The sequence below is a fragment of the Ptiloglossa arizonensis genome, chromosome 12 (assembly GCF_051014685.1).
Source record: "Ptiloglossa arizonensis isolate GNS036 chromosome 12, iyPtiAriz1_principal, whole genome shotgun sequence".
Lineage (NCBI taxonomy): Eukaryota > Metazoa > Arthropoda > Insecta > Hymenoptera > Colletidae > Ptiloglossa > Ptiloglossa arizonensis.
This window is the reverse complement of record NC_135059.1, coordinates 11729646-11751698: the sequence shown is the minus strand read 5'-3', so window position 1 is coordinate 11751698 and position 22053 is coordinate 11729646. Positions and strand designations below refer to the sequence as shown.

General features: G+C 39.1%; 2 protein-coding genes across 3 annotated transcripts in view; both read right to left on the bottom strand.

Annotated features, from left to right (window-relative positions):
* Window positions 1-95: 95 nt before the first annotated feature.
* Window positions 96-8168, bottom strand: LOC143153044 (uncharacterized; the record flags this gene model as incomplete). Its single annotated transcript, XM_076323791.1, has 1 exon — window positions 96-8168. A coding segment is annotated over one exon (774 nt), but the record flags the coding sequence as incomplete, so codon positions are not given.
* Window positions 8029-22053, bottom strand: part of Stacl (SH3 and cysteine-rich domain-containing protein) — a 100287-nt gene continuing 86262 nt past the window's right edge. The window contains exons 8-13 of one of the 2 annotated variants that reach the window (XM_076324272.1): window positions 21190-21461; window positions 18449-18607; window positions 9897-10073; window positions 9151-9400; window positions 8736-8919; window positions 8029-8315 (exon numbers count right to left, since the gene is read on the bottom strand). In XM_076324272.1, the coding sequence (XP_076180387.1) occupies window positions 8169-8315; window positions 8736-8919; window positions 9151-9400; window positions 9897-10073; window positions 18449-18607; window positions 21190-21461 (1189 nt within the window). In that variant the 3' untranslated portion in view covers window positions 8029-8168. The remainder of the gene's footprint in view (window positions 8316-8735; window positions 8920-9150; window positions 9401-9896; window positions 10074-18448; window positions 18608-21189; window positions 21462-22053) is intronic. The other variant, XM_076324273.1, reaches the window with a different exon arrangement.

Below are 22053 nucleotides of genomic sequence, written 5' to 3'. Positions count from 1 at the left end.
ATCGAAGAAATATTCGTCGAAATTGTAGAAGATGTTTTTAAACTTTGGGAGCATATCGACACGATATCTACAGGAAAGTAATCCAAACGTTCTCGTATGTATAGATAATATATTTCGTGCAGTCTATGAATTCGGTTAAACACATTTGCTCGGGTGTGTACGAAAGGTTTCCTTGTAAATAGACTAAACTCGGTAAATATATCAAACGTTAGGAGTTATGGCACACGAGACATAACTAATCCGCAGCCACTCTCATACATAGACACAAAACTTTTCTGAAATCTCTTGTACGATCAATTCGGTCTTCCACTTTCGTTGCTGGAAAGCATTCCATGGAACAGAGTCATTCTTTAGCTTCGATCGAACACACAATGTTTCAATGAATTACCAAACATTTGTGCATGTTGGTTCAGTGAACGTAGTGTTGTTAACTTTTAACATCTTGGTTCCATCTTTCGGGGCTGCTGTTTCACCGGACTGATTCGCACTATCAAATCATCGTAAAGTAAAGTTTAGTATCGTTGATCGGAAGTATACTTGTACTCGATTAAGAAATGGAAACGCGAACGATACTGGTATGTCATGGTTTGTTTTGCGAATTGATAAAACTAAAGGCACGTTAGTAGGAAACACAATAGACGATGTATTTAGTTCATTGCAAAATCAGGATCCTGGTCCTGTTGTGGTCGTGTCGATTCATCGAAGATAACAGGCGATAGGTCCGATCGAAGTGCATTCGTGTGATTGGAAGAATTATGGTGATCGTAGTGCGTGTTGTCGAAATGCGATTAAAATATACAAATAACGTTGTATCGATAGATCAATGGAGACGGTAAATATCTCGTGCCAGAAACTCGAGGGGAACATCGAGTACGGTCCAAGTATACTTCTATCGACAAAAACCAACAAGTATATTTTGATAGTATCACAGTGTTACGTGTTGCATCGTTTTCACAATCAACAAGCAACAATTATGGTCATATTGTATAGTTCTAGCAAAACAGCAGACCGGAAACAGTCGTAACAACACGAACACAACCTGCTGCATAATCATAATACTTAGAAAATACTGGGCTTGGTAGTTGGAATAGCTTACACTCTATAGTACAGTTAATAATTCGATATACACTTCAACAGGGGTAGGGCACTCGTTACATTACGGCGTACAATATAATGAAATATAATATGTGTAGCGTTACAACGTACAATAACACAATAGTTATCCCTGATTAATCCTAATCTACTCTGACCTCGATCCTCGCGAATCGTTAACACAAACTCGTTCGCAAGCCTGAGAAACCACTTTTCTCTTCGCTAGATTGGTCAAAGATACAAAACTTTGACGATAAAATTATACATTTTGTACAATTGTTCACAAACATCGCAAACATTGATTCGAACAATATCGACGAATAACGCAAGGTTACAAAGTTTTCTCTTGTAATATCGACTTCCTAAATTTTCCGTAACACAAATAACCGAGCGATCAGAGTACCAGGATCTATTCTTGCCCACGACCAATGAGGTCCTGGCTTCTCGAATCTAGAGAAACTCAATAATTTCCTTGCGTTTCTTTCTCTTGAATTTCCTAACACGTTAAACCTTTGGGAAAAATGTGTGTACCTTGCACAATTAACTGTGTTAATATAATTGTGTTTATTGTAACACAAATACATTAGTTCGATAAACGGAAGAAGAAAATGGGGAATTTTTGATCGGCTTAACGCGTTCGAAAATTGTCCACATTTCCTCGTACAATTCTGAGTTCCATGGAGAGTCGTATACGCAAAAAAATTCAACAACAAAGAAAGAGACTGGTACGATATTATCGAAGAAAAAGGGTGAAGTGAAAATTACAGTGGTAAAGGATATTGTATAATCCGGTGTCAATACTCGGAGTGATCGAAACCGATTTCCCCCATTTTTCTCACAACTTTGTCCGTGTTCTCGAACCAGAATCCACCGTGTGTCGAACTAAATAGTAAAAACAGTCACAGTCCGTTTATCGTGGCGCGATTACACTGAGTTTCACGAACGAGTTCGACTTGCTCGAGGAGAATCCGAAAGATTCTAAGCAGGAACAGGACACGCTCGACGAGATTACGATATCGAAAGCATATCGGGCGATTTATCATCGTAGCCGTGAGACGTCTGAAGTCGGACAGTGAAAAAATAAGTACGCGGAGATCTCTGACGTGACTTTCTTCTACGTGGAACGTTCCCTCGAGTGCTTCCGGTGCTTCGAAATCGTTCGACTTGGAAATACAACGTGTGTGTCACCGATAAACCTACGGTTGGACTTGCCGCTTTCCTAATTCTTTGTAATTACGGATCCGATAGAAAGAAACGTTCGTTGCTGTTGTCTTCGACCGATCCGCGACACTAACAGAGGGAGGAAGAGTTTCAGTGGACCCCTTTTCTTCATTTTCCGAACATATACCGGTGAGCAGTTTCGTATCCTCGCTTTATCGAGGGGACACTACACGATGAGATACCTCGAGCCTTGGATTTAAGATCATGTAGAATTATTTTGAACTTCTGCCGAGGTTAATCAAGTTTCGGGTTAATCGGTTCGACGATTGAAAAATAGCGCGAAATTCAAATCGACCGGTGATGTTTGGGACACCCTGTATATATAGTATATTCGACATCTTTGGTTACGATACATATCCTCAAGTCGTCGCAAGTTGAGAGTCACTGTGCAGAGAATCTAGGAAACACGACTGATTTTAAATGATCTTAAATCCAATGCTTGTCGCGAGGTATACCTCGATATAAGTCTCACAGTGTAGTGGACAGTGTTCTTCGATAAGCGTTCACTATCGTTACATACATTTCTTGGAGAGTTTGCAAAATAATAAAAACGTAATACCAACTATTTAGAAACGCTCGAACAATCTAATTGTCATTTGCTATTTTTAAATAATAAATGTATCTCTTATTTACTTTATAGAAATAACGAATAATTGTTATAAGAACACTACCGCGTAGTGTATCACTATTTCAGTGATATTGTAACAGTAATATAACAACACATGTAATAAACAATATAATATAATATTATAATACGAGCATCTAAGTATACGTAACGTAACATAAAAATTGAACTTAAGATCGAGGTAATTGCTATCATTGTATTCTCCACTTTGAATAATTGCATAATGGCGACTAGAATCTAGCTGTGAAAGTGTATGTGGAGAGGGGGTAGGGGGTTTCAACCTTGAAAATCTCTACAAAACTGCTCTCCACTATAGCACGTGATACCAATTCGCTGACTTTTAAGTATTTGTTCCTTTTATTTTCATTTTTCTTACTCGAGGGTACTGGAATGAAAATCTTCAACGTTTATATATTTCTCAGATTCAACGATGCGATTGGACAGCGTTCCCGAAGGTATGCAACGAGTTGAAGCGAGGATCTCAGTGTTTCGTTGATTCCAAACACTCTTTTGTGCTGTACCGTGGCCAAGACTATATAAAATTTCAAATTCAAAAACGTGTCGCACACCTTCGAAAACGCTCCGGTACTCGTAAATACATACCAAGTAAATGCAAATCACGCAATTGGTCAACTTTCAGATAAAATATCGCATTATTAAATACAATAACGATCGAAAGTGGAATCGCTGCAAGCAACGAGGAATAATAATTTTCAGAAAAGTAGGAAACTATCGGGCAAACTATATAAATTAACATCGTTGCAATAGTTTCATAATTTTCAACTTCATTTACAAGGTATTCGAGTGACTTTATTTGTAACAAAATTCCTGACGGTGATCAATGTTTCTCGATGCTTACAACAAGTCAACTTTCAATGGTTGATAACATTTATCGGTATAATTTCTTCTGAAACGTATATATAAATATAGTCGCTCAACATTGCATACCTTTCATAAAGTTCGATCTTATTTTTCTTCAACGAAAAGATTCAAAATTCACAAAGAAAGTTTACATTACGATGAATAATCTTTTCATTATCCGAAACAAGCAACGCAAAACATTTCAGTATATTTGTGCAATTGGAAATCGAATTGTAAATTATACGAATCTCAATAGTTGAAAGTTTACCCCTTGGGGACGGAATTAGTTGTAAAATGCAAGCGTGTAGATGTTAGAATTCTTAGTTTGTATTTTCTTGTTCGGTTCAGCGACGAAGTGAAATTCCATCAATTCCAAATGAAAAAAACATTATACGAATTATTGTAAAGAAATACCGCGAGAAACGGTAGTGTTCCAATTAGAAATTTTCACTCGGAGAATCGAACGTTGAATAAAATTTCCAAATTATCGCGATTAAATAATTTTCTACGATTTTTCAAATCTTTTTGAAGAAATTGACGCGTTATCAACGAAGAACCGAATAAAAAAACTTTCCTCGACGACAATAGTGTCATCGTGACGTAATGGGATGGAATTTGAAAGATTTTGTGATCAGCTAATGAAAGAGGACCTCTAATTGGTTCTACGCTTCTCACATTTTGCAAATTATTCGGATTCCTTCATCGATCGCGAACGATATCCGAATTCTTCGTATCAAATGGTTCGTCGTTGATCGTCATTGGTCGATCGAGCGCTCGTTATGTTTCAATTTGTCATTTGCTCTTAAATTTGACCGACGTCTTCTAACAATTGGTAACAATAACATTAATTGCTTAGAAATTGGACGACTTAAAAAAAATCGGATTTCGAATGTCTTAAAAAAATCCAACGTCCTCTATTCATAATTTACAATTCTTTGATCGAAGATTTCTTTCGTTATTAACAAAGACAATAATGAAAAATCGTCCAACGTGAAATTACTCAACAGCAGCAATTCCATGCTTGAAAAGAAACGTGTACGAACAAGTGAAGAAATAGACAATCGTCGGTAAATTTTCTTAGCGGGAGAATATTTTCTCAACATCAAGATTCATACTTCCTTGCATTAAATAAATATTCCATAATAAATATTTCACTTATTTCAAGTTCCTTGAACAACACTTTGCCACTCGTTACTCGCGATATCGGAGTTTCTTCTTTTTTCTTTGATCGTTTGTCGACATCCGTGGATATCGTTATATTATCGTTATATAATACTCTCGAACCACGATCGTTAACTGTCTACTTTAAAAACGATATAAATATCCATCTCTCTCTTCGTAGAGCCGATTTGATCAAACTCAACAAGCGATAGTGCTAAGATTCGAGTCACACCGAACGAAGAACTTTCTTACTATTAGTGAAACACGTGTCTCGCGAGGAAACACGCGCAAGTGCAGCTTCCAACTGGAAATCCACCATTCGAAATAGAATGTTCGATTCGATTTCGAACGGGTGCTCGTGGAAGGGCCTCGTATCACGCTGAAGAAAACGCTGCTATCGGAGCTGTTCGTGCATTCTGTTCGACAAAGCTTATGGTTTCGACGAGTCTTACTTTCAATGGGATGAACGGAGAAGTATATGATAAATATGGATAATCGAGACTCGATGATTACGAAAAGAAAAAAAAATGCATATCGAGACATCTTGCACCTCGTTCGATAGACTTGCATAAATTTCTTCTTGTACTTCGTATAGTTTTGTATTTGTACACGAGTCCCTGAAACAGCGAACGGTATCGCGTATTTGAACCACACGTTCGTAGAAGTAATACGAGAATTCGAATTGTACGAATTTTACACGAGTAAAAAGGATTTTACTCGTAAGGATACGAACACGAGTCACAAGAAGAAATACATAGAGGAGAAGAGGACACAGACGTAAGAAGAGAACGTGGAAAGTACTCCGAGAGAACGAGGATGATAATGATACGTAAAAGTAAGGCCTCGATTGGAAAAGAAAAAGTAGAATTGACATTGACGGTCGACACGAAAGGACAACGATTAGAAACAAGATAAGGAGAAACAGGAGCGAGAAGAAAGAAAACCAAGTTGCTCTCAATATTTCCTCTTCCGTCGATGAAATGATCAACAATAGACAAATATGTATATTTTTAATATTACATCAAATTGTATTTATTTGAAAAACATCACAAATATGCTCGTGTTTATCACATAACCTTATACCCATCGAATTCCTTGAAAAATTTTAAGGTGCATCCGTTGCATTTTGTAGAACAGAATGTAAGTAACGTTGACGTGTTTCAATTCAGTTAATGAACTTGGCCATTCGATCCTCTGGATCCGTGTGTTCTCCGATACAATCTTTCGTCCCTTTAAACGGCGTACGTTACAACGGAAAGTCAGAAATATTTCCAGACCTTTGAATCCGATCTTATCAAGGTTCGCGAAAACCGCCGAACGTGTCAACATTTATTGACGATTCATTGCAATGAAATTCATTTCCTCCAATTTTATCAAAATCGATCTCTGCGTTTTAAGAAGCCTCTAGACAGTTGTCCCGTTAAAATTCGACCAAAGTGCATCAGTCCTTACCGAACTGGTTCACTTGAAGCTATTTCGAACGAGCTGTCTGAAATTTGTCGATTCGCTGGCCCGAGCTTCATCGAAATTCTCGATTCTCGCGTACTTGTGCCTCTTTGACGTGTCAAATTGTTCGTCGTCGTACGAAACGTTGCTAAGTGTTTTTGTTTTTTAATATTAAGTTCTCCTAATGTTATCAAAATCTTTGAACACGTCCAGCCTTTGTTCGGAAACGTCGTTCGCCGGAGCGAGTAATATTCGCGGGAATTTGAAATTCTCTACCCTGTCGCGACACAGTCTTCGTTTTCACCGAAGAGATATCAACCGGATTGAAACCAATCCACGTCTCCCTAGACCCACGAGTGCTAGCAATGGACATTTTTGTTCACCCGTTAACGAGTTTGCAACCGATTCGGTCGTGGAAGGGTCGCTAGTCGTCGCGAATCGTCTCGAATGTTGTTCGTTGATGTTGCAAAAAGTATTGAAAGACTGAGTAGAACCCCTCCGAATCTGCTCGCTCGGCACGCTAAGGTTTCACAGAAGTCTTGGAAATATTCGTATACGGCCGTGTGACAAGTCACGCTAGCTTTTACCGCCATTTAGAAGGCCTCTAATCTTTCGACTCCATTCGAAACAATCGGGGTCAAAATTAGGACGATCAAGATTATCCTCTCGAAAGACTCTTAGGTATGCACGATATTGAAGGCTTTCAAGTGTTATAAACAGAACTGGGTTATTCAAGATTATACTCGCGATAGACTCTCTTAATGCATATATATATATGTGTGTATATATACACGTATCGATACGTCCAAGACTTTCGAGACTGATCGTGACGCGAGCAGATTGTCCAAGCCTGGACAACGATTACGAGAGTTCTGTGAATCTTGAAGAACATTCGAGCGATTCGAAGCATCCGTCGCACGATTCTTCAAGCTATCGCTAACCGAGCACCGGTCTCTCCAGTTCCTCCCACGATTCGTCTATATAGTCTCTACATGACGGAACACCGTGTGACGTTGTACCTATTATCTTGGTCCACATTGTTAACGTTGAGTACACGGAGCAGCCTCTCCGTGTCCTTGCAGACGTGTCTGCTCTGCTGCTGTTGTTTCATCAGCCTCATCGATGTTTTCTTTTTCCTCCTTTTCTTGATCTGCGGTAGAGTCAGCTCGAGCATCTGCTCGAACCTCAACCGGATAGGCCAGCTGGTCTCCTCGTGTTCGTCGTCCTCGTACGTGGACTCGTTCGTATCACGTTTCTGCAGCGACTGGAACGCGTAGCTCGCGGGTAACAGCTTCTTCGATTGGGCGAACGAATCGTGAACGCGAACCGGACGCGCCAATGAGGACCTCTTCTTGGCCGGGGTCAAGGACAGCGGCTGGATTTTCAGTGACTTGGACAGATTGGTGGTCTTGGTGTTCCTCGGTGTCTTGGCTTCGTCCAGACGAGCCAGAGCCTTCGCGTTCTCCTTGATCGCCGAGGAACTAATGGGATTGGTCACTCGAGAGTTGTTCAAGCCGCTCTTTGGGATCAAAGAGTTGTTGGTTCTCGCGGTCTTCGCGAGTTTTACGTTGTTGTTGTTGCTGCTGCTGTTGTTGTTGTTGTTGCCGGTGACGGTGCTGGTCACGTGACGACACTGCTCTGCACACTGTAGGCAGTCGTAGTATTTCTCGGCCGCGTTTCGACGAGCGGAAGCGGAGAATCGCTCGCGAAGGTACGCGCGATTGTGTCGCTCGCTCGTGTAGCCTTTATGGCGAGGCTGTTGTCACACCTCCTGTAGATACTTGAGCGGACAGAGTGTTTCCTTGTACAGAACCTCACCCTCTTTGCCAGTGTGGTCCGCTGATCTGACATCGGCGGCGCAACGCACCATCGCGACGCCGTCCACTTCCTCGCCAACCTGGATCACGATCTGCCGAGAGAAAGATACCGTTAACCCTTTGCACTCTGCAAGCTTCTCTGATACCGGAAACTACCACCTCGAAGAAATCCTTCGAATCGTGTAATCAATTTTATAACGGAGCATTCTCATTTCAACATTTCGTACACGTATGCTTACGTCTCACGAGAAAGTGAGCGATCGAATTTTAATCTCAATTCCAAGCCCACGATGGTTCTCCGAATTGTAGAGAAGTACACCGAATTAGTGGCGATCGAGGATCGCCTCTCGAGTGGAAAGGGTTAACTTTGTTCATTTATAAGAAATCGAGAAAACCTTTCTCCACGGATACTTTCGAAAGCGTGCACTTTAAGAAAACATAAGAAGAGTCGATTGTTCGAGGTCAGGTTGGTAGAACACCCACTTAAATGCGGTACAGTCGGCTCCACGTACCTGATCGCGTAGCAGGGTGATCTGATCGGTCAGATGGAGATTGCGAGTGACTTGCAGAGTCTTTTGTCCGGATTCCACTCGCATAACGTACGCACTAGGGAAGTAACCCACTCGGCCGCCGAGACACTTTCCTTTCCACCAATCTTTCTCCGATTTGTCGATCACTGTCACTTTGTAACCCGCTCTGCAACAAGGATCGCAACGAGCCAAGTATTAAGAAAGGTTGGAACCGACAGCGGAAGTTGGAAAGGTGAATAGAAATCGAAGTTTGAACGTTCGAGGGAAAGTTGACGATTGAACCGGAGTCACAGAAATGAACCAAACGTGAATAAAAACGATCTCTTTGAGCATATCGGGCATTGCACGATCGAAATTCAAGTCAGGCTCTATGCACGTAACCCTGTTCAGTGATTACTTCAGGTCTAGCTCGTCCCGGTGACGTGCATCGAAGTTGTAGAGGGCTACGTAGAGATTGTTGGGTGGCAGAACACGTTTCCCCGGTGGATTCATGTGATTCTGATTGTTAGTATGCGGCGACGGACACGGAGAAGTGCTCGCCGAGGAATAGGATTTTTCGTTCTCGTCCGGTAGTTCCATGCTCGACATCCTGATGGCCCCTCTTATGTGCTTGTGAACACCGTGTCCCTGGCCTGGACTGCACGGTGCTGCAATAAAATACGAGATTCTTCGATGCAACGGAAACAACGTGACAAAGTTGAGAGAGAGTTTGAAAAGTCGTCAGTGAAGATCGCTCGGGTGACAAGTAACAAGTTTCGGTCTCTATTTGTGATAATTTAAACTTACACAAATCGTTAATACTACCGCTCACCAAGGTGTCCGGTTCAAGTATAAATTACTCGAGTTAGAAATAACAAATCTGAGATTCGAAGCTAATATTTTGGGTACTTGGCTCTGTTTAGATCATCTGTTAATACTTCCATTGGCACATGCTTTCGGCTACTTTTAGATCGAGGAGTAAAATAAACGTTTGAACATCTAGCACTCGTTCGTACGTTATTCGATAGTTTCATTATTCAACTGTCTTGTTTTGGCTCGAATTATCTAGGTTGTGAACAAAAGATTGAGTTTCTATTTGTACCATTCGAGTCACGAATAACGAATTTGAGGTGTTTGACATTTTTGATATCTGGTTGTACTTACACAGTCTGTTAATACTTCCACTGTCGGAGTGTCTAGGTGGTGTGGATTCTCTTTGACCGCCAGGACAATAATCTCGAGGACGATGTCGGCCATGAGCTGTACCTTCCGGAGAGTCCAGACTAAGGCTCTTCATCCTCAGGTTAAGCCTCTCTCGTCTACGTTGCGGACTATGCGGCGCTTCATGTTCCATAATTATCGATCATAACAAGTTAGCCTTTGAAATTAGTTCGCTGCTCGACGTTGACGCTATTTAACCGAGCCAATTAATTAGCAAAGGTTTGTTCGTCGAGCTAATTTTTGTTGCGGGGTTAGCGTTCATACTTGCGTGAATTTAATTGTGAAACAGCGGCCAGTTGCGGTGACGTTATATCAATTTAATATTACACTTGCACATTTTGGCAATAATATCAAATCGATGAAACAGAATTGCGCAAAATTTATTAGCGGAAAGTTTATAATTTGTGTATAAAAGTAGGTCGTGTTTACAAGAAGCTCGATCGTTAATGGTGCTCGCTCAAAGCAAGTGAACGTGCAAACAAGTAAAATACACACTTTTTGTTAAAAACAATATTAGTCGAAGTTTGAAAAACCATCTCGGCCGAACGAAGCTGACGGTGCCATTTTGCAAACAAGAAAATTACAATATGCGCATTACGATACGTTTTCATTCACTTTGCGTACAAACGTTAGTATGCTTTTTTTTTTTTTCGTTTGTTAATCGAATGTCGTAACTTTTTTGGCGTCAACGTCGAGACTGGAAGAACGGATACAACGAAACAAGGATTCCATAGATACAGTTACACCATAAATACACACAGAAACGGTTCTTTTCAGGCGACAAATTCGACCGATAGTAGAATTCACAGAGAAAAAGAGAATTCACAAAAATGTTATTTAAAAAAAAATATAGAGAGAAAAATGGGACACGACTCGCGCGAAGAAGTGAGAGTAGGGGGTTACGGAACACACAACTTTTTATTTACAATATTTACATGAGATCACCGTTGTGCTTTATTTTCTTTTGTCTTCTGTTTGGTTGCATTTCGTTCACTTTTGATCTGTGGATTCGTGTCACACACCGCCTGTTTCGCGTTTTCCTTCGTTTTCCTTCTTCCCCTTTCTTCGTGCAATTTTTCCCCTTATATTCCGTCGAATTTTTGGTAAATTTTCGTTTGCAATCGTGCGAATATCAAAGATTGGGGTTGTCCTAATAATTGATCAATTTGAAGAACATTTCTGCGAGGAACTTGGAAAATATTGGATGCTTTTCGAAACATTTTTCTTAAATTTTTCTGTTTACGGGTGGAGAGGGAGGGGGTCAGAGATTCGAATCGAAGTTTATAAATTTAATAATTAGAATGGAAATTAAAAATTGCTTTTAAACGAAACAGAATTTAAAAAATTTGAATTCTTTTTAAACAAAAAATAAAATTTTTATTTTCTTCGTACATCGATGTTTCACTGATTTTTATTTTCTTCGAATATGTTACCACTTAATCTGTTACTTCTCCGAACGAGAATAAAAAGACAAGGATCTTCGGTGACGAAAATTTTCAAACTTGTTGATACATTTTATTATAATTATGGAATTTGCGACTTATCTGGTAACCGATTTACAAAGTTGAATATTTTCATGGTGCAAGAAAATCTTTTGAGCGAGTTCCAGGCAAGTTATGGATTTTTTAATACTCGTTCCCTTTGTCGAAATCCAATGTGCTTTTCCTACAAATTGTATAGTCACCCTATGGATAAAATTTATTAATTTTTTTCGTTGGTTTTTTTAAAGATTTCTGCTCTCGAAGATCGACAAAACAATCCCAAATTTGATAAACTATTAACAATTTCGTTTCAAAAGAAACTATGCAGTAAAATCGAACATCTGTTTGCTATCATGAAAATTCCACATAATCCAAATGCAAATTATATTGCTTTCCAGAATAATTACTGTAACGAAAATTGCACGTGCCGTGTAATCCGATAATTATTTACCAATTATAAATATTTGACGAATAAAACTCTATTAACGATAATTGAGAATTTTCATTCGATTTGCAGTTTTAGATTATTCTAAGCTCTTATAATATACTGATGAATCCTTACCTTTTAGGCATAGTCTTTTTTGAAACAACCTGTACGTATATAATAAAAATCCTGCAAATAATTTAATCGCTTTAGAAATTTCGGGTACTGTTTTTTTTTTCAATTTGGTCATGCTGAATTTAAGACCAACAACTACAAATGTTTAACAGCTGAAACTTTGCTATAAAAAAAGATATAATTTTATATATTTATAAATCTAGGAAATAAAAATATTTATATTACATTTTTATGAGACACAGTAGGAAAAATCAAAAAGTAATACAATTTCTCGCTAACAGTAAGTCTTTGTTCGTTCGATTAACAGGTAGATTTCCTCTATAATTCAGCAATTCCAAATTTTGTTTTCATCGTTTACTATTTTCCAACTATTTTAATTGTTCCAGATGAAAAAGATTTATCGTTGGCACTTCGATCATTTAGTTGGGTAAAATTGTGTTTGGAACTTGGCAATTCTAAGCTTCTTTTCTTCGTGCCACTATTGAAGAAATATTTCGAAAAAAAGTATTTCGCAAACTATTACATAAATAATGAAGATTTTCACGTCTTGTTGAGATTTAACAATTTTTAATGTTATTCATCAACGCGAGAATGCGCGAATGGAAAAATATTCGGAATTATTATGGAAATTGATAACTAACCTTTCCAGTTAACATTAAGACAGATAAATGAAAAATAAATGTGCAATTCCAATTCTTACGTATTGGCAATTCCAAAAATTTTTTTTGTATTTATATGAAAATATATTTAAGCTAAAAATACGACGATGTAAAAACAATTGAACAAGGTTTCCATTAGTTTAACTCGAAGAGAACGCATTTGCAATTCCTTCTACGCCTATGGCAACTCCAACTCTCGTCTCTAATATGCCTCGTTATTAGGAGGTATTTAAAACAACATATTTCTGGAAAAGGGAAAACGAAATCGATAAACGTTTCAAGTTACGATACGATCGACAATTCCACCTTCTGTTTGTTGTCAACTCCAAACTTTCATTTTTCCCGTGAGCCCGAAAATATTGCAAAAAAATTATCTAGGAAACCAAACTAGTGACAATCGATTACTCACGCCGTTCTAATGATGCGATATCACAGCAATTTCATCCTCTATTTATCGGCAATTCCAAGATCCCCTACCATTTACAACACAAAAATACTCAAACAATCGAAACTACCAATCAACTCATCCACTCCCTCGGCATTTTTTCAATGAAATTCAACCGCAATTCCAATTTAATCTTTCACAACACCACTGGCAATTCTATTACACGAAGCTCACTCGCGCTCATCCTATCACGGTTCGAAAAATCAACAGAACATAACTATATAGATCAGCTACGATCACCAAATTCAATTACATTCGCAATTTCCTTTTTCCATCCAAGCAACTTTTCTTCTCTTCCATATTTTCTGAGCATCATGAGTATCCACGGCGAACTCTATGTAGAAATTATTGTGTTTCGAAGGAAGAGAACATGGACACCAAAGTCATTCCAGTCTTGTCCTGCATATATCGCAATTAACCCTTTAACTGCGTCACTTTGTCACTGCATACTATCTATATTCGAATATTACCAATTTGTTGTTTCTTGAAGTATTCAAACTATAAAAAATATATACTACAAGAAAGTATCATATATTTTATGTGTATTATTTGTATAATCTATAAAATTTTGTTAAATTAAGTGCCATTAAATATTAATAATTGATAATATAATTATATTAATCGTAATGAGCAATATTTTTCTGGGTCATTCTTTTTACGAGAATTTAAGGTCATCGAAATTTTGTTAAACGATAATACTTTTTTCTCGAAGTCGTCTACAGAATAAGAAAAATTAATGCTAACATTCTTATAAACTATGCTGTTCTAATTATTCGATCTCGAGAAATTTATATTAATATGTTTTAACGTTATTGAAAAGTTACTGCTCGATGGATTTTTACTGAAAGTAAAATTTGTTTATGCTATGATTCTTATCATTAAAATTATTGTTCCGTATGAGTTTTTTCAAGGATATTCAAAGAATTGTTGTGACATGTGTTCTGTGTAGTAGTTACAAAATATGCAGAAATCATTTATAACGAGACTTAATTATTGCATTAATGCAAATAGGCATTATTTTGCATGCACAAAACTAACTTTGGACTATGTAAGTAAAATAAACATTTCTCTAGATCGAATGATCGGATCGGTATGGTTTATAAGGTCATTGGATTTGTTTTCTTACGATCTACAAGAATATCGAGAAAAAAAATATACAGAGCGATACTTAAGAAAATTTCGATGGCCTTAAATTCTTGTTAAAAAAAAACTTTGAGAAAAGAGTAATGTTACGTAATAACGCATGCTTCTTGAAACGATACAACTCCGTCCTGAAGAGTTTCTGCATAGAAACACAGAAGAATATAAATAACTCTTCAATGGTGTTGAGAATATTTCTATTCACATTGTTTAAAATAACGGAGAAAAACAATAATATGTATAATTATATTATCTACCATTAATTTGTGGTGTCATTTAATTAAATTACGAAGCATTCCCAGGTGGTATTCTTCGGTATATAGGGATATCTAAAATATTCTAAGTATCCTTTTTAGTTGCGGTGATTCGAAAAATGTTTTACACACAATTCGAACGGTCTCAAAGAGTTATTTTTTTACAGCTTTAAAAGTCACCACGATCCAAGGTATACGAAAGTACATACGGTGCGTTCCGCAGTGAAGGGGTTAATATTTTTGATTCATGGTCGTTCGCGGGGCAGTGAAGAACGTCGTTCGTTCGTGTCGAGCGAGCAATAGTTGAGAACGCGGCTTGACGCGGTGTATCCACTTCATGGGTCATCGTTTCCTGTTGGCGCCGCGATAAGGAGGCTCTGGCGACCTCTGAGACGAGGTCGAGGGTGTCCCGTGGGTCATCAACACCAGCGGCTGTCCAAACGGCCTGGTTCCAGACATCGATCCACCGCTGCCTCTTCCTGGTCAACGGAATTGCAACGATTCCACGATGATTCCCTTTTTCGTTTCGTTTTTCTGATGACTGTTTCACACTCGAAGCGCAGTTTCTTTTCTCTCTCAACGCAAGCTTTCACACCTGGGGGTGGTTAGAAGTGATGTCTTGGTGTTATTTCGCCGATAGTGTTAGTTCCACGCTACCTGCCGAGACCTTCAGCGGCGATTTCGTTCACGATGCTCTCTAACCGCACGCTTCTTCTGCGTTCTTCTGGTCTGTGCTCGTTTCGTTGGCACCGATCGGTTTTGGATACGATCGGAGTTGATTCGATTGCGTGCCTCGTGATGAATTGTTAGTCTTTGGCGCTGGTGGTTTTGATTAGGCGAATCCTTCGAACGTTATCTACCGTCCGTCCGTGAGAAAAGGGCTAAGAAGTATCTACATCCCCGATCTGTACCAGCTCTTCTACGCATCGTCGCTATTGGTCGGTCTTCGTCACCGTTCTCGGCCAATAGCGAGTCAACAGAGTGGGGTAAACTAGAGCGGGGATGTGGACATTTGTTAGCCTTCTCCTCGAGGACAGACAGTACGTATTTTGAGAGGTGCTTTGATGACAGTGTGCTAGGTGTTATTCGCGCGGGATACTTGTTTCCTTCGATACGAATTTTTAAATAGTTTGCGTACGATCATTTTCGTCGGTTTGAACGATTGTTCGAAGATGCGAGGTAAATAGCTTGCGTGATTTCGATAACTGTTACGATGCGAGTTAGAATTAAAATGTAATTCGTAGATTTGTTAGAAGTAACAGTGAAAGCGGATGGACTTGACGAATTCTTCGTGCAACAATATGTCGAGATCGTAGAGTGCGTTTATTTCGTAGAATGCTTTATTTTCGAGGAAATCGACTTGGAATTTATTGGGCGAGTGCGCGCGCATCTGACAATGGCGTCGCAACGTCACGTTTCAAATCATTTTCCACGAGAACGATCGCTCGGACGAAAAAAATGTACTCTACCGTTTTCTTCTATTTTTGAACGACGAATCAACTGGTCATTGTTTTATGCCCCGAATCATGTTTCGTATAATTGTTTCTAGTAGCTGATTGAATAAGTATTTGCTCGATGATCTACCGGAAAGATTCACTTTCCGCGTTCTACTTGTTATTCAAATCAACATTGGTCAACAGGCAAGGAATCGGAAAGCTCGCGTGAGACGAGGCTCGCGAGAAAGCGGAAAAAAAAATTTCTCTCTTCGTCGAGGAAAGTCCATAATGGTAAATTCAGAATTGTCGATCATTAATCGCGCGTCTTTGAGGGCTCGACGCCCTCGAAAAGGCTCTTAGACACATCTTGAAAGAGCTTTCGCAAAGATCCTTCGGGAACTAGCTCGACAACTCTTGGCATTTTCCTTTGTCGAAATATTATCTGACAATCTATCGAGCCGATTTCTGACAAGAAAATTTAGAAAATAATATTCATATCGTAATTATTGTATCATCCAGAAAACGTTTTTATTAATATCGTATAGTCGCTTCGAAGAAACTGTAATACGAGTATATAATAAATATTTTCGTATACTTCCTGTTAATAACCCGATTCGTTAATTATTGAAGGATACGTTTTAAAAGATATTAATTTGATAAATAGTGCAATCAATATGCAAAATAACAATTCCAAAGGCACCCCTGAAGGGATTCAACACCTTCGTCAAAGTGTAACGTTTTACTTACAAATCTCGTACGCATGATCGAAGATTTTGATGAAAGTGCAACGCAATGATCTGATACAGCGAATGGCGATGCTGCTAGATCGCAAATCGGCGATCCATAAATTCTGTTACTTCGATTCTCCGAGTATTGAGGGAGAATACAAAATTAACGATGGCGCGGGTAAAGGGGAAGAATGAAGATGAAGTAGGAGAAGAAGTAGAGACAGAGAGAAGATCAGATAGACAATTAAAAAAAAAAAAGTGAATTTACGAGTCATGTCCCTGAAGAAGACGAGCATTCTTCTTTTGATTAAAAAAAAAAGAAAATAAAAGAAAGAGGGTTACGTGGGATCTTGAAGCAGAGAACAGTGGACTATTATATTATAAATGCATGGAGCCTCTTCTTGTATGCATCTTGCAATTTCATGCGCCTCTTAGAGCTCTTTATGTAATTTATTATTGTAATAACTGTACTCATTGCAATAAACGATTGCACATGAAATAAGGATAACAGTATTGTAAACACTGGTTTTCATATTGATAGTACGACGATTATGAAGTTTCCGTGAAAATAACTTTGTTAGACATTATAAAAAACGGGGAATCTGTTCGATTTTCTGAATGTTTAAATTTCCAATTACTTCTTGTACTTTAATCGAATAAATTCAATGCTGACCGAATTGTTTCAATACTAAGGAAACTACCGTTTTTTTAAATATTTAGAAACGAAAGAAAAAAGACGTACGCATAAAATAAAAATATATAATAATTTGAATCACCTGACCCTTTACAAAAGACCATGTTCATTAAAAACATATTGCTAGTTAATAGATGACGAAAGAAGAAGAGTGAACTAAAACGAAAGGCTGTTAATATTGCAATACTGTGCAAAAGAATGTTTTCACATTTTTCATTTTATCTACGGAAGAAATAGATTAAATGGTTTCTATTTTTAAAGAATAATTTCTTAAATTATCGAATAGTTATCTATAACTCACTCGTATAATAATTCATAGATTCTCAAACTGTGTAAAACAAACTTATAAGTTAAACTTGTTTTTACCTAAACTTCTTTTTATTCGATTAGCATAAAATACATATTCTAATATATTAATTATAAATATCGATGAAAGTTATTGTGTATAACGAAATATTTATTGTATAAAACTGGTAGCAATGTCTAAATGTCAAATTACTTTTTTACCGAACAATTGACCTAGCTTGTAACTATTAATTATTTCGTTTCTATAGCTCACAAGAATTACCTTTGCGTTACAATCAGGTCTATGTACTGTTTGCTCACGACAAGAAGGCAGACGAGTGTTTACATCCCCACTCTAGTCTATCAGTTCCCCTACCATCGTATATTTTCGTTATTGGTCCCTGTCGACCTTCTTCATCGATCTAGGGTCAATAATGTCAATATGTACGATGTCAGGGGAATTGGTAGATCAGAGTGGGGATGTAAACACTCGTCTGTCTTCTCGTTGCGGACGTAGGTCTCAAACTGCACTTTGAACCACCTATTTTCCTTAAAAACTTCAAAAAACAATCAAAACTTTGCTCCAAACAGCTGTCTACAAGTTTCGACTGAGTATGAGAATCTATGCAAATCACAAGTTTACGCAGTCACCGCAACTTCAACCTGATCCATTTGTCAGACAATTCCTTTGCACAGTGGGATGCTCCTGAACAGATCTCCAATGATAATATCCAGTAACATGGACTCGTATTTCTCCTAAAATTGGGGAGTGAATTCTGCTTCAAGGTCGAGAGGATTCGGTGCTGTGCCTTACCAGAGGTGGACGAGGAACAGGGGTGGGAGGAGGCCCTCGCTGACGAAGGTGCTGCACCGGAGGGAGGATGATCTGCTGTGGGAGGCGTAGGTGGTGAGTTTGTCGAATTTCCACGGATCTCGCCTGCCTGCTTCAGCACCTGGTATATGGCGTCCACGTCTGCCCACACGTTATAGAGAGACAGCAATGCAAAAGCACACGAGAGACATCACAGGATGTGCTTTCCTGTCGTTTTTTACTGTTTTTTTTTTGTTTTTGTTTCGTTTGATTTGTTCAGTTCCTCTTTAAACTCCCCACTCGAAGCACCGGTCCTTCGAACAGTAACCGTCTTATATCGCTATTTGTGTTTGCGTTTCTTTTGTTCGAACGAACGTGCAGCGTTAACGAAACGGAAGGGCCTGTTGGTGCACTGAGTAAAGAAAAAAATATTCGAGTAATATTGATTCAACGTAAACGAAGAAGTCATCGCGCGTACGAATGACACCGATCTGTCAACCCGGTTCGCCTTACTTTCGGTTTAGGTAAAAGCGAAGGAAGTGACATATTTTGTACACAAATCATTTGTTTAAGCTACTTTGTACAGTGAGTTGTTTGGGTCGAGGACACGTTTAGTTTAAACCTTGTATAAACTGCTTAATCGCGAGAACCGATGGCTTCGTATCTTGAAACTAATCTAAAAAAAAAAAAACAGCTAAAGATCGTTAATCTGAAGACACTTGTTGTTCGAAGGACCGATACTCTTCGTTTGGAGTCGAACTTCATTGTTGCGAATTGACGGTGTCGATGTTGTTGGTTCAAAGCCACCGAAGTTAAGAACAATTCGGTTTGTTCGACGTACGAAAATAAAGAAGGACATTGTATCATCGAAAAGAAAGTCTTTCACTTAAGCGCGAAAGGAAGGAACACGAAAACTTGTTCAAATTCCAGCACCTAGCAGTGACTGGTATACGGAACAAAATTGCTATCGATCGTTCAGGAGATGAGTCCACTCTGACGTCAATTCAAGTAAATCACGTCGAAAGAATTACGAGCATATAATAGGCTACTGTTTAATTCGGAGGTCAGGGTCGAATTTGAGATATTTTTGAATAGCTTTCATCGGGAATAACAATCCTTTGGATTGATCACACGTGTTCAAACTTATTCGAGATTTTCAACAGATTCTGTATTTGATAAAACGAATCAACCACCGTCTGTTTGCTCCCACGGAAGGTGTCTTCTTACCCGAAGATTCTAATTTCGATTCAACATAACAAACTCAGCGCGGATAAACGTTCAAACGTTTCGTTTTAGCGCGTTCGACCATCGAATAGACACGTTTTTAAGACTACGTTCTCTATGTCTACTAGCAATGAAAATAAACGATTTCCTTATCGTTTAAGTGAATTATTTAAAGCGGTTCTACCGAGAATCTATATTTCCTGGAAATAATTGTTTTCTGTTCAATTTTTCTTCTTCTTTTGATTTACGTTTGCGTCGACAGGTTGGATCAAACTCGATAGACTCCTCACGACCGAACTTTCAGCTTCGGTGGCTTCGTACGAAAGACAATCGCGACACCGTGCTATGGAAAATACACGAATGCATCACGGGGAAAGGCTTGTCCCTTTTCTGCAGCCTTTGCCCTTTTTGTTTTCATGCCAGGCGACCGAGGAACGCGAGAAGAGAGCCGAAGGTCCGATCGGGTGAACGATCCGATTACTTTCTCGTGGATTGTTTCGTTAATTGCGATGGTCTGTGATGTATTGTGATCTCTGGTCGGTTTTTCTCGTGCCTTATCGAGAGACTATCGATGACGTGATTGGGGAAGCCGACCGTGCGTCGATGTGAAAGAGATCAGGAGTAGAACTTCGTGCAAACTTGATCCTCCAGAGACGCTTGTTTCCGTTTGTATGGCTGATGGATCGATCGATGCTCTCTCTGCGACGAAACTGAGCTTCTCGAGGACTTTTCAACAGTTAAAAAGGATCCCGGCTCGAGTCGATTCTCACGATCGACCGACCGTGACAATTCCATCCCGTTTGGCAAATTAACCATTTTTCAATCTCGTTTTTCAATTTCACGTGACACGATCGGGTTGGTACCGTTTAACTTGGATCGATCTTCTCCTACGCTATCGATCGACGATCCTCAACGTTCCAATTTCTTATAGCTGTTTCTCGCAACAGCTGCAGTTTCTCAATTAGACTCGAGTAAAAATGACAGGGTATTTCAGAAATATATGTCTATACTTCAGAGGATAAATCCACACATCGAGATAAGTAAAAAATGTCGTATGCGTGTCATATGTATCTTAGTTACGAACGATCAAAGAAAATGTTTAAATTGTCCGTGTCTCGAAGTATGTTACCGCAAACCTTAGAATCCTGCACCTGATCGAACGTACCAGGTGTATGACATTTTTTACTTCGCGCATATATCCCTTAAAGTACGGACTTGTATTTTTGGAACACCTTGTACAGAGCACACGGTACGTGCCAATTTTTATTTACCAGGTAAATTTATTTCGCAGAGGTACGGACACGTATTACTAAAACATTTTGCATACATACACATTGACACGTGTTTTCCAATTGTTCGTCCATTATCGATACTGGACTGCCGGTTTCGCTCGCGAGAGCATCGATCGTCCTCGACAACGAGAGTGAGAGAGAAAAAGAAGAATATCTCGCGCGACGGCGAGGCAAGAAAACCAGAAAACCCTTTTCGTTAAACCTTGTCCCAAACTGGTTCGTACTTACTGTGCTCTGCGGCTGGTGTATCGTCGACCGGAGCTTGGGTCTTCTGTCGACGAAGAAGGGGAATCCCGCCGCTCTTTTTTGGCGCCAAGCTCGGGCACATCGCTGGCTGCACCAGGTGGATGCAGTCGGTGTGTGCATTCGCCTTGCAGCCACGACACCTGACACCCTGACGACTGTGACCCCGTAACACCTGACCGCAGGCATCGCAAGGGGTGATTTTCCGATAGGTGTACTCGCGCCAAGTGTGACCACCCTCGGATTCGAGGCTTTTTCTGAAAGATAATCACTCTGATTGTAGCTTTCGACGTACTTTCATATGGAATCTTTGTAAACGGGTTACTACGTACCGTTTTGCGCGAATAAGATTCTCTGGTGTTAATTTATTTTTCAAATTACTTAATTATTAACGATAACTTTGCCTACAATATTCGCGAACAATTATAGACAAATCAGACTAATGATACTTCTAAATTATTATAATAAACCGTTGGTGGTTCTGGTGTTAAAGAAACGTTGCAATCGACCGTGTTATCGACCAAATGCAATCGACGTGCTATCGACCAAATACTACTTTAAAATGACTATAGGAATGTACTTTGCAATGCTTTCGGGAGTTGTCTCGAGTAATCTTGGTACTTTGGAAAGGTGTTGGTCTCGCAAAAAAAAAAAACATGTTAAAATTTCTATGTTAACGAATCAATTACAGGAGAAACTAAAAAAACATTACCTGGACATGGCGACGACCGTTGACACAGCATGGTACATCGCCTGCTTTCCTCTGTGTTAGTCGAGCATTCACAAAACAACAATTATTTATAAATAACTTCTCGTTAATACACTCGAATACCATTGTCGATTAAACAC